Source organism: Triticum dicoccoides, chromosome 4B (assembly GCF_002162155.2).
Source record: "Triticum dicoccoides isolate Atlit2015 ecotype Zavitan chromosome 4B, WEW_v2.0, whole genome shotgun sequence".
Classification (NCBI taxonomy): domain Eukaryota; kingdom Viridiplantae; phylum Streptophyta; class Magnoliopsida; order Poales; family Poaceae; genus Triticum; species Triticum dicoccoides.
Genome location: NC_041387.1, coordinates 643,472,818 through 643,486,143, shown reverse-complemented (window position 1 = coordinate 643,486,143; position 13,326 = coordinate 643,472,818). Strand labels below are relative to the sequence as shown.

The 13,326-nt window shown below is 50.3% G+C and overlaps 1 protein-coding gene across 2 annotated transcripts; it reads right to left on the bottom strand.

Moving 5' to 3' along the window:
- Nucleotides 1–1,745: 1,745 nt before the first annotated feature.
- Nucleotides 1,746–12,867, bottom strand: LOC119291978 (sugar transporter ERD6-like 4). 2 transcript variants are annotated; one of them, XM_037570787.1, is made up of 18 exons: nt 12,485–12,866; nt 12,268–12,357; nt 5,794–5,853; nt 5,647–5,712; nt 5,370–5,435; nt 5,196–5,271; nt 4,843–4,907; nt 4,673–4,765; nt 4,481–4,561; nt 4,313–4,397; nt 4,160–4,206; nt 4,026–4,088; nt 3,884–3,943; nt 3,635–3,700; nt 3,482–3,541; nt 3,261–3,375; nt 3,038–3,168; nt 1,746–1,976 (listed from the first exon to the last, which is right to left on the bottom strand). In XM_037570787.1, exons 1-17 carry the CDS (start codon nt 12,758–12,760, stop codon nt 3,056–3,058), a joined length of 1,482 nt encoding a protein of 493 aa, XP_037426684.1. In that variant the 5' UTR covers nt 12,761–12,866; the 3' UTR covers nt 1,746–1,976; nt 3,038–3,055. The 2 variants fall into 2 exon arrangements, with proteins under 2 accessions (XP_037426684.1, XP_037426685.1); XM_037570788.1 differs by lacking the exon at nt 4,026–4,088 and having other exon boundaries at nt 4,112–4,206; nt 12,485–12,867.
- Nucleotides 12,868–13,326: the final 459 nt, after the last annotated feature.

Here is a 13,326-nt window from a genome sequence, read left to right as displayed (position 1 = left end):
CACATATCAAATTATCAAAGTAATGAACCCCGACGCCACGCTCCGCCCATCGTCGTCGTCCCGAGAGCCGCCCTATTGCCGCTCCCGCGCCCGCCACTGGGCCGCCGTGTACATGAGCTGGTTGTCCGCCCGCTTGTCTGTGTCGCCGTAGCCGCTCGTCGAAGGCCTTCAAGCGACCCAGCGCCTCCTCGAACGCCATGGTGGACACATCATAGAACTGCTCGATTCCGGCCACCGTCGCGTACATACGGTCCAGCACAGAGTCGAGTAGTTTCTTCACCAACGCGGTGTCTTCCAACGTCGATACGAGCCCACGAAGCGCGCTACCATGCCATCGAGCTTGCTAGCGAACGAGTCCAGCGTGTCGTCCTCCGTCATGCGCAGCAGCTCGAACTCTCCCCGGAGAGTGCCCAGCCGCGCCACCCGGACTCGGTCCGCACCGACGAACTGCGCCTTCAGACTTCCCAAACCTCCGCCGCCGTCTTCTTGGACACCACCTGCAGTAGGAGATCCTCCACGAGCGCCCCGAGCAAGTAAGCCCGCGCCGGCTTGTCCTTCTTGGCGATCACCGCTGCCGCCGTGTCCTCCGGCAGCACCACTGCGTCAAGTTTGGCCTCGACCTTGATTGCCCACATGGTATAGTTATCACTAGTGAGCATTGAGACTGGCGTTGGCAGCGAGCTCCCCGACCCGCCAGCGTATGGCACGATCGACATCACCGGCGGTCGCCTCCCGCAACGTGGCTCTGATGTCAATTGTTGGAACCCTAGCCCCAACCCTAGCTAGCCCTTGCTCCGCTCTTGGTCTCTCTCTCTCTGTACTCCCTCGCTCGAACGATCAGAGGAAGAAGAAGGAGGACACGGCCGGCGCATGAACGCCGCCGCACAAACGACCTTTTTACTCTAGTCTAGCCGGCGGTGCCCTTTCCCCCAGCCGGCCATGCCGGTCACGCCTAGCCCCGTCGACCGTCGGCCGCACCCAGCCCCGCCGCCCGCCGGCTGCGCCCTGCTCCATTGACGGCCGCGCCGGCCGAGCCATGCCCCTTTGCTGGTCGCGCCGAGAGGATTCTGGCGGAGGTCACGGGAGGCCACGACGAGGTCGAGCTCGTTCAATTCGAAATGGCGGCAATCGATTCTGACGTCCAGCGGCCTTTCCAGGTTGCAGTGACGAATTCGGACGAGTTTCAGGCTGATTCCGGCAAATTCCGCAGCGGCTTGTTTGCTCCAACGAGGTTTGACTGGTATATAGGCCCCTTCGTTTCGGCCTTGCAACCTTCAAATATAAGGGTCCCGGGTGTGGATTTTTGGTGCCCTTTAAAAATTTTACGGGTTGGACCACTTTTACGGGTTTTTTTGTGAACACTTTTTTCAACCAAAACCTTAAAACGCAAAATTTATAAGGGTTTGACCACTTTAAAGGGTCTGCTAGATATGCTTCAACAGGCACAACCTGCCGACTGCCGATGCCGAGTATGATTTTTTAACAGAAAGTAGAATAAAAATAAAGATGACGTCAAGAGTGTTTAAGGCTCATTCTTTCTTTGTTATTGCAGCAAAAATCATCGTTAAAAATGTAAATGGAAATGAAGGTAACATGAGGAGTGTCTAGTACTAATCTGACGCCATTTGGTAAACATATATATTCTCTGTAGGTAAACTGTATGGCTTATCAAAAAATGTAAACACAGTAAGACCTTTTTCTCGAAATAGGTGTTCGCCACGCGTTATAAATAAAGCAACGATCCATACAACCAACATCCAAATTCCTTAAAAAAAATCCAAATTCTGAACCATGAACGATGGTTGGGGCAACATCCCAATCACGCCAAAAAACACAAGAGAAATAGGAGAAAAGCCACCTAGTGGCTGCCGACACGCGGCCTATGAAGATGATAGACGACACGCTGTAGTCAGAAGCGCATCCAGCATGAGCCCGAGTCGATCGCGATCCCGCTGCCTAGAGAGTGGGTGCCAGTGCTGCAGAAAAGCAAGGAATTTGGACGCGTCAGACGCCTGCCATGAAAAGACCCGCTCAATCACCATTTTATTATGTGTCGTTCATAAAGTCCACGACATCGCCGCAAAGATAAGTCAGAATAGATCCCGCTCGCGACCTTGTGCCAGGTATTTTCCCATTTGATTCTGTTTCATCTTGTTCTGATTCTAGATTTCCCGTGCTTGGTTCGGTTCCGCTAGGGCACTTGGCTGATGTGGCCTCACATTGTGGTATTGTCTTCTGAGGCGGTCCTCGCCTCGAAGCAGTTGTATGGGGCTCTCATAGCGGCGGGTGCTCGGGCCGAGCACGGGCACCTGAGCGGATTAGTATGGTCGACTAGAGGGGAAGGGTGATTAGGCGACTAAAATGTTATCCTCTATTGCAAATTTTAGGCTCAACAATAAAGTAGGTTGTCTAGATATGCAAATAGGTGGACAACCTATATGACAATTGACAAGCTAAGCAAGTAACAAGTGCAAGCAAGAGTAAAACATAAGATATAAACTAGCACAAGTAAAGGACCGAAATAATCGCAAGTGGCGTCGATGGAGACAAGGATGTGTTTTGAAGTTCTTTGCTAGAGGGATGTCTCCATTGGAGGGGTGTGAAGATATAATGTTCCCCAAGCGTTCTAGTGACTCACCCAATTCTCCTCATGCCTTCAATGCAAGATGCCGTTAATGTAGGTACTTATCATTATCATTGGATGTAGTCCAAAGCTTCTACTGGTTTGACAAAGCTTAAGGTCATCCAATTTGAAGAAAAATTGTTGCTTGCTACAAACCCTTACACTTAGGGGGCCAACACCTACTAAAACCACGACGAGTAATTTGGAACGGAGGAAGTAAGAGGAAGCACTGACCACCAGCTGCACGGGCATGGAACCCAGATAAACATAACAAAGCACGACAATCACATGCCCTCTATACAAAGTCAACTGAAACAATGATGTACAGGAATGCACAAACAATAATGTTGTATATGAGCAATCGGACTTCTAAAATGTAGATGATAGCCAACTCGAAGAAATATTCCAACTTACGATGAAAATCTACCGAGCTCAGCGGAACGACCATTGTATCTCCTCAAGAGTTCTTCCCTTGGTTTCCGGAACCCAGAGGATGATGAACACAAGTGTGAAAGCGCTCACGAGCATGTAGCACACAAAGGTACCTATTTGAGATCGTAAACAAGCAGAAATGATCTCCGTCAGGTCCGTGGGTCCATAATCCTACTCGAGGGAGGAGTGGAAGATCAGTGTGAACCTCCAGCACTCCAGCTTAGCAGCAAGTTTGCTGTCATTGTTATCCCAAAGGAGGTCAGCCAGTTGGCGAGCGTCGCGAAGCTTCCCGCCAGGCTCTTGATGCTAATCGGCAGGATCTACAAACACATAGCAAGTCCGGAAGTGTGGTTATATGAATGCTCCAGTGATAACATTAATTATGAGCTATGGTGCTATGTACAGTATGTGGATTCACTATATTACCTCAGACATTATGACCCATGGAATGGCGCCCATACCGAAGGAGTAGGTGATTACACAAGCCTGAACAAGTGTCAGTTTCGTATTTCGGGCACAACTCGTGGATTTGCGATGTAAATATTCAGACCAAACAATCTAGTTGGTGGATGGACATACCACAATAGCAAACAAGGAGACCATGCTTAATATGTAGTACATGTCAGAATCTTGTGGAACGTTGTCCTGGAACAAATAAATCATAATAATGTAAGAAAAATATTCGGCAGAACAGGCCCAGGATAATATCACCAATCAAAAATAAAAATCCCTGATCCACGTAATAGACTATTATAAGAGGGTGGTCTATATATTGTATTCTATATTTTATTTATACCAGTACCCTATACTAAATAAACCTGAACATACCTTGAGAAAAAATATGACGGCAATTGCAAGAAGGCTTAGGGTCATCCCAGCAGAAGAGATCTGGAAGTTGAAGTGAGAGCTAAATTATAGTTATAGACAACTACAGTAACAAACTGGTTTTTCACAGAGGGGAGGAAGTTACAATAAGTAGAATCCGTCGGCCAGCTCTGTCTAATAACCAGGTTATAACTCCAGTGGCAAGAAGCTGGTGATAAATTATGTTAGCACCTTAACATGAACTAGTAAGAGACAAGAAAGATCTGTCAAGTCACACACCGCAATAGCTCCAACTCCACATGCAGCCAAATTGCTGTTTGTAAGACCTGAAGAGCTTTTCATTTTGAATATATAAGCTGAAGTCGACTATAATATAGTAACACTATAGTAATGCACTGAAGGAAATCTAATAAGCCAAATTGTACAACTTGCCTGCAGCTTTGAAGATGCTACCTGCATAAAACAGTATAGCATTGATCCCACTTAGTTGTTGTAGTACAAGCAGGCCAATTCCTAGCTGCCAAGTTGTACCACAATCACGATTACAAAATGTAATTATGAATTTTGGTATTAAATTAACCAGCAAGTCAAGGGAGTTACTATCAGGGGCATGCGGAATTTCTTTTGGTTTAACTCTTGGAAACGGGTTGCCGTTCTTTTGTTTGCTGATGCTACAGCTGTCTGCATCATGTGCAGTATGTTAAAGCAAACATTGGTGGCTAAGCTGAAAGTATGTCATATAGATATATTTGTACTTAGTCAGTCTTGAAGAGAAAAAGGGAAGGTGCTTGCCTTTATAACATTCACTTCTGAGGTTATATCGGTCTCGGATCCTCTCAAAACTTGTAGAGAGGCTTCAAAATCATCCATCTTATTCATCTTTGCCTAGAGATTGATGCACAAGAGTGGTTAATAAAATTTCAGAATGACGCAGCACTTTGTATGCATTTGCATATACAAACCAGCCATCTTGGAGATTCTGGAATGAAGAATAGGCCAGGTATCAATATTGTGCATGGCAAGGTTCCTAGAAGAATCACAACCCAGAGATTTGAATCAGAAATAGTCAGAGGTTCAGACACTAGACGCGTCCACATTCGCTTAAGCCCATAACGTACTAGCGAGATCAGCATAGATTACTGACACGGTAAATTTTCCTTCAAAAGCTTAAATGGAAATATTTGCCATTCTAGTCATACTTTTTGACATGGCATTTACTGTTACTGATCTTGTGAACTCAAATATCAGAGGTTAAGTGAAAACTGACAGTAAAAACAACAAAGTTGAATAACACATCAACACTTAGTCATGTTACCTATCATCGCAAGCATCCTCCAAGGAACAAGCATGCCGAGCACATAGGCCAACACCGTCCCAATTGTTATAGACAACTGCAGAATGAATAATTGCATAATGAGTCCATCATATAAACAAAGCTAATAGGTCGTTGCTTGACAAGAAGACAAGATGCTTGGGGGGATAGGCCTACCGGGTTCACAGAGCCTAGAGCGCCCCTCTTGTTCTGAGGAGAAATCTCTGCTATGTAAACAGGCACCTGTTATCACATAACTCACAGATCACGACCAAGTATTTTAACTAGTGCAAGATTCTTATGACAACAACAAAAAATCACAATGGGAATGTCAACTTGTCCCCACAATACTGACATCCTGTTGATCTTCTTTTCTGAACAACTTAACCAGATAGACGTATGTATAGATCTTCTATGGCAAAAATAAGCAGGCACGTTGTGTTCTTGAGCTAACCGTGTAGGATATGATACCAACACCAAATCCTTCAAGCAATCGCCCCATATACAGAAACGTAGTGTCCTGTAAAACAAATGTGGGCAAGTGTCGAGTTCAGAAGCAGCAAATGGTGAGACTAAGCTCCGGAAAAAGGTATTGGCGTACCTTTGCCAAGGAGATGGCGAACCAACCGAGGATGTTAGGAATAGCAGCGATCATCAACGCCTGGAAATCAATTCACAAGCTTGTTAAAGCTCAACAGAAGATCATTAGTTCAGTAAGCTACTGAAACATTGCGAAGATACGACCAACATACAGAAGTTTGAAACAGCCATAAGAGAATTTAGCAATAACCACCGCGACATCGTAATCTCTTTGCAAGAAGAACCGATGGCTCGCTAAACGGGCTATGAAGCTCTTCTGAAGCAAGGTGGTGACGATGGCTCAGGCCAAATATCCGTTAGACATTTTCACGAACATCTCACGTGTGTGCCAGCGCCTCCCTCTGTCAGATCGGCGATGGCTCAGCCAGATCGGTGAAAAACCACCGGTCTACCGTAGTCCTTTTGAAAGAACCACTGATGGATTGCTAAACGGCCTGTGATGCTCTTTCTCACACGAGGGGCGACGGTAGCTTGGGCCAAATACCCGTTACACATTTTCACGAACATCTCGCGTGCGTGCCACCACAATCCTGGCTGCTGCTGGCCGGAACCCGGCGCGGCGCAGCTTGTCCGTCGACGGCGGCGAGCTCATCCTGGCAGCGTCCCACGGGAGGCCGGAGCGTCGTGTCTTGTCGCCGCGCCCCATGTCTTCTGCCCCGACAAGGGCGCCGGCTCGGTCCGCTTGCCCGACTCTGGTGGTCCACGTCGTCCGAGCGCTCGCTTCCCCTCCCTGAGACCGTGGTGACGCCGTGCTGCTCCCATCTCCGGCAGCAGCACCCCATACACTCAACGCACCCGCATCCGCGCCCGGACGAGGGCATGCGTGTCGGTCACCGCAACGAGCTCCAGCACGCGAGCTGGCTGGCTGCTGTCGGGACTCGGGAGCACGTCGTCCTCGTCCTCGTCCTCCTCCTCGGCGTTTCAATAACTAGGATTCATCTCGTTGGTACATGTCATGCTTCTATGTCATCCTTGTCATTGAGTGGATTCAGAATTTTATAAATGATAACCCACGCATGATTTTTTAACATACATACTCTAATAAAAAAGAAATCTATTCAATGAATAGGATAAGATCCATTGAGTTCTCTTCGCATTCCTTTGTGAAATAGTAGAATGAGAAAGCTAATAAATCTTAAACCCATTGATAAAAAAAAGGATAAATAATAATAATATAGTATAGTTAGGGAATAAAAGAGGACAAAAGGCAAAATGTATATGAAAAAAAGGATTGATTGAACTTTCCAACGGACTCATTCCATGAGTAAACGATTGAATGGGATTCGCTTGGGGCAACGAAATCAAGTCCTGGTCCCCTTTTCTCTCTTATTGAATTAACTAATTCATTTCCTTTTTACTTTTGGATTTTTTTATTTGATTTGGCATTATTCAACAATAAAAAAGAATCTCCAAAGGAGATCCTCAAACCTCCGGACAAATGCGACAAGATCAGAACTCCAGATTCGGATCGGGGCATTGTCATGCCAGAGACAGAGAGCGTGCCCGAGCCACCTGTCGCCCCATCTCTTGCAGCCCATACAACCAAGACGAAAAGCCACCAACTTCATCTTGGTGCCCGCCGAAGAGACAACCATGCAGACCACCATGCGGGGCTACTGCCCCGATATCCATGTTCGAAACACCACCACCCACCCACATCCCAGTGCACCCACCAGGGGAGGAGGAGTAAGAGGTGTCTCCTATCACTCCTAGCCTGACATTAGCCATGGAGTCTAGTTCAATGTCTCCATGGTAGAAGGCACCGAAGCCTGCGACTCCAGCTAGTCCGTTTGACTGGGGAGAGAGACACAACCCAATGGCCAACAATGGCCATCATCGAGCAGGCTCGCACAACGCCATGTCCAAGGTCTTCAACACCATTTTGCCCGACAGAGTAACAGGGCCCCGACCACCACCAACTATCACTACACACACCAGGAGAGGGACCTCATCCCGCGAGCACCACCTGGATCGAGCTCAATCTCACCCCCCCCCCTTCCCGGTGCAACCACACCGACCTGCCCCGTGTCCAAATTTGGCCCAACCAAGCGCGAGCCTAAGACAAAGACACCACCGTCGCGCATGCGACAAGCTCGGCCCCGCGGTCGACAACTGTCCAGCCCCGTACGTTGCCAGCTCAATCGCAAGAGAAGGGAGAGAGCCTCCTGAACCCTGCGCCACCTACCATAGCCCTACCGCTAGATCTACTACATCGAGTGTTCCACAGACCCGCACCACTGCCTCGGTTGCCCACAGTTGGACGGAAGAATCAGTCGAGACCTCACCGCCGCCATGGACGAGCACCACCACACCGCGGCCTCCAGCACACCTTCCCCGCTATGGCATAGGTCACTCGGTCACGCCACTCATAGGCAGCAGGATGACAGATCCGGGCGGATCCCATGCCACTGCCGCATTCCTGCCATGTACACCCCCATGAACTCTACTTCACTAGCCATGCCACCACCATGACATCACTGCCGAGGAGCATTGGCACGCCGCCGCGTTGCGGCGCCTGCCGCCACCGCCGCATCCCAGCAAGACCGCCACGCCCCGCACCATGGCACCCACGAGGAGTCGAGAAAGCCTCGTCGTCCCTGGCGCCAACCAGGCTTCACCTGGCCACTCCTCTGGCACGCAACGAGGAAGGAGCGAGGAGAGGAAGGGAAGCTTCTGACGGTGGCATCTAGGGTTCTCCCCTGATGCGCGCACGGGACGCGTCCCGCGAGTAGGAAGGAGCGGGTTTTTAGGATTATGCTCTCTCTCTCTCTCTCTCTCTCTCTCTCTCTCTCTCTCTCTCTCTCTCTCTTTCTCTCTCTCCTTCTTTTGATGCGGTGCAAGTTTGGATTCAGTTATAATGGTACTCCCTCCGTCCGAAAATACTTGTCATCAAAATGGATAAAAAGAGATGTATCTAGAACTAAAATGCGTCTAGATACATCCTCTTTTATCCATTTTGATGATAAGTATTTCCGGATGGAGGGAGTATGTCTCAAGACAACTGGAAATTTGTGGGACTATCTATCTAGATAGTGTAGAGAACAACAACCATTTCTCTAGTCTTCCTCCATTCCAAAATAAGTATCGTGGTTGAGTAGTTTCTTCCTCTTCAACTCGCCGTGTCATACTTTCCACCAATATTTTCTCGAAACAGGCTTTCACCCCGCTTTATAGATAAAGCAACAGAACAGAGTACATGGCCGAACGATACATTGTGGTGTGGAAGCCCTCTTACAAAGCAGATCAAAAGATACAACAATAACCTAGAACAAGCTGACATCTCGTCAAGACCCCACCGAAGACTCATGAACTCCACGACAACGCCCCCAATAAGGTGACGGTGCAAAGCGTCGTCGTTGCTGAGTCCAAGCTAATAGACAAAGGTTTTCACCCGGAGCCCTGGCATAATGAGACCTACGACGACGGCTCCAAGAAGCACGCGACACCCACAGGCACCGCCGACGCCGGTGCCATATAGCGCGAAGCTTTCGCTCAAACACTAGCAAACACCACCATGAGGGGTCCTGATCACCATCTCCATGAGGACCCGCCCATCCACGCCAGGTCTGGGCACTGCCAGAATAGACCAGAGCCTCCCACCACTCCACCCCTTGCTGCCCACAAGACCAAGAAGTAGAGTCACCACCGCCACCACGGAGCCTACCGGAAAGCCAACTGTGAGGCCCACCATCCGAGACCGCCACCCCGGCATCCATGGCCCAGGACACCACCGGCAATCCACATCACGACCTTCCCCCCTCCCCATGCCACGGTAGTAGGAGTGAAAGGGACCACCTTTCATTCCTAGCCCGGCATCAACCACCAGGTCTGGGTTAGCGCCTCCACAGTAGGAGGCACTGACGCTTGCCTCCCCTGCCGGTCCCGGTGGGTCGCAGGGATGCAACCTAGTAACTGCTGATGACGGCCGTCTAGCAACTCAAACGATGCCAAACCCATGGCCATCGGGGCCAATCCATCCAACGACACGGCCGCACTCGACGAGCTGAACTTGGATCGACGCCATGAGCAAGCAGACACTAAGAGCACAACACGAAGGAGACCAACGCGGACCAAGTCAACCCCTCGTAACTCCGCGCCAAGCGTCGTCCACTCCACGAACCAGAGCCCCGCCGACCACCCCCGAAAGGACCCCCGAAAGGCACCACAGTGATCAATAACCCACGCCAAGATCAGCCCGCGGCTCCTGCCATCGCCAGACGCCTACTAAGGCCGCATCTAGCCGAGGGCCGGCAGGCCCGCCACCACCACAGAAGCCCGGCCACCCAAACCCTGCCGCACCAGATCTGGGCTGCACCTAGGAGCGCCGCCACCGCCGGGAACAGAGCACGCCCCCCGCCCGCATTAGCCACTTCACGCCGCCGCCTGCAGCCCGCGCCTCCGCCGCCAGCTGCCGCCGTCGCCCGACCCAGACGACCCGCGCCATCCAACACCATGCGGGGGAAGGAGGAGGCCCCGCTGCCACCCAAACTGGCCGGGTTTTTTTTCATGCGATGTTGTTCACCAAGAATTAAATCTAAGCATTACGACTAGCCTAACTGTGTGCTTTTCCTTGACCCACCTCGTTATTGATATTGTTGCAGTGCCTCATCATGACGCGATTGGCTTTTTTTTTAGAAGAAGGTTTTCATGTTGTTTGAATGTTTATTGTAGAATGCTCTCCCTCCCTCTCTCCCTCTGGGCTGCAGTGCAACCCTGGCCCGTCTCTATTCTACCGTGCATTGTGGTCCGACGTCTCGTTCTCCCGGCAAGCGACCTGTGGACCCTCAATGATGGCCCGTATTAACATCCTCAACAATAATTCATTTTTGGTTTTGCGGGGCTCATCAATAATTCATTGACGCAGCAATGGACCCACCTACTACTGCAGCACACTGTGTAGGAATTTTTTGTCGAAAAAGACCCCCTGCCCAATAAAATTGACAAAAATGAACCTTTCCCCGAATGAATTTGACAAAAAAGACTCCCTGAGCTGTGACGGCAGACGCGCCAGGCGACACGCGGCACCTGCCGCCACGGTGGGAGGCGGCAGCGCCTGCCGCCAGCCAGGCAAGAGGTAGCCGGGAGATAACGGGAAACTGCTGGCGCGACGGAACGGCTGGCTCGTATAGTGGCGGCAGGCCTGTGATGCTGCGCGCGCCCGCTGTATGCATGGCCGTGCGTCGGCACGCACCGGCACCTGTCACTACTGCCGCTAAACACCAATACACCATTATCGGCGTGTGCCCTAGCTTAGCTAGACCCAGCCGGCCACAGACCTACAGTAGCATGCGTCCTAGCTAGCTTAGTGCAGCGTACATACCGCCGTGTCTACGCCTGTCTGGGGCCGACCTAACGTGTCGATCAGGATGCCATGCACGAGCAGAAATGCTCAAGCACGTTAGTTATCCAACTTGGAAATTTTGCTCTCGAGCTGGTACCACACTGACACTGTACACGCTCCTGCTATTATTCCCAGATCAAAACTCAAAAGTCTCGAGCCTAGGTCGATAGGTCGGCAGTGGTAGTAGCAGCTAGGGCTGATTATTTTCGCGGGGTATTTCAGATCGACGACACAACGCGACGAGGCTACCTAGCTAGGCTAGGCCAGTTTGATGTGCGCCACAACGCGACGAGGCTACCTACCTGTGTTGCCGCCTCAGCCTCAGGCGGCAGGCCCCACCACCTGGCCTCCGTTACGTCGCGCGAGCAAGTGCACCATAATCCGCGGGCTGCCCCTCCCACCGTGGCAGCAGGTGCCACGTGTCGCCCGGCGCACCTGTCGTCATGACCGAGGAGATCTTTTTTGTCAATTTTATTCGAAGAAGTCTTTTTTAACAATTCTATTGAGCAGGGGGTCTTTTTCAACCAAAAATCATGTGTAGGATTAATTGTAGGCTAGCTAGCTGGTAACATGCTGCAGCAGTACGTGTTGGCGCATGCATGCCATACTTCTGTTTATAACGCAGCAGGTGGTCGACTGTGATGCCGAGAAGAAGAAAGCCTCGAACTAATACCACAACACTTATTTCGGAATGGAGGGAGTACCGTCTTGGACTGCGTCCATGTATTATTACGTGAGATATGTAATGGTTGGTTGTCTGATTCATTTGTGTTGATAACATAATTATGTTTAGAATGATAAATCATACTCCCTTCGTTTCGAATTAGTTGGCGCAGAAATGGATAAAAATTGATGTGTTCAAAACTACTAGGTCTAGATACACCTATTTCTGCGACAAGTAATTTCACACCGAGGAAGTCTCCACTTGTGTTTTATTTGCTTTATTAAATGGTAAAAATAGATGGATTGCGTAGAAGATTGCATTATTTAATTTGCTGATGCGATGGGACTATCGATCAACAAAAGGACTGACATTGACCCTTCTTAAGTGCGATGCAACAGGCAACAAACCGGTCGTCCTCGCAATGGCATGGTAGAGGAAGACAAGCAGCAGGCTAAGGGGAAAAATCTCACCCCTTTGTGGCCAACGTGCTCCACCATCTGCCCGCTGGCGATGGCGCCCACCATGGCGCCGATGTTGGAGAGCGAGCCGAACACCGAGAACTGCGGCACGCCACGCACAGCCACAGCCTCGTCAGTGACTGAGATCCTGGGCCAAGTCAAGCCAGCGAGGCTGCCGCAACAGAGGTAACACGGTAAACAAAGACGGGCTATGGAAGAGGATGGTGACCTCGGAGATGGAGAGGCTGAGGTCGCGGGTGATGGCGTCCTGCGTCGGCGAGGAGAAGCCGCCGGTGAAGCCGAACTGGATGGGGCCGAGCGCCACGATGAGCGTGCAGAGCAAGGCGGAGACGTGGGACTCGCGCGTGATGGCCATGGACGATGATGTGAGGCTCGACCCCATCCTGTACCAGCTCCCTGTGTTCACCAGCAGCGGCTTCCGCATGTCGTTGTGGTCGCTTCCGCCGCTCTCGTGCCCTCCGCCGTCTCCGCCGTTGCCGTTCATGGCGCCTGCAGGCCCTCGCTTCCTGATGGACGAGAGACAAAGGTGGGAAGGGGAGGAGAAGAGTCGACTTTGAGATGGGGCTCGTCTCTTGCCTGTAGATGTACCTATATATGCTTCGCTTCCACAAGGCGCGACCGAGTATATAAAAGCCTACGGTCACAACAAGGTCTTATTCAGTTGGACCTTATTCCCTCGTAGTGCTATGTATTCCACAAGGCGCGACCGAGTACTATGTACTACTCTGGCACTACATATGTAAAGAAATACTCCCTCCATTAAGAATGAAGGGAGTACAAGACATTTTAGATCACTACAGAGGAACTACCGTTTTGCAGGCTGCGACTTTAGTGTTTGCGCAATTTTTCCTTCGATCGGGTCCACCCCCTCTCGATGGGACAATTGGAGAGTATAACGATCACGTCCCGAAAGTGCTCTTTTGATCCCGAGCTCATATGCTCCCGCATGAACAATAAAATCGAAAAAAACAGTAAAAAATTCAAAAAAATCTGATTTTTTTGTGATAAACATTGATGAATAACAAAATGACATTCGTGGAGGTTTGGGCA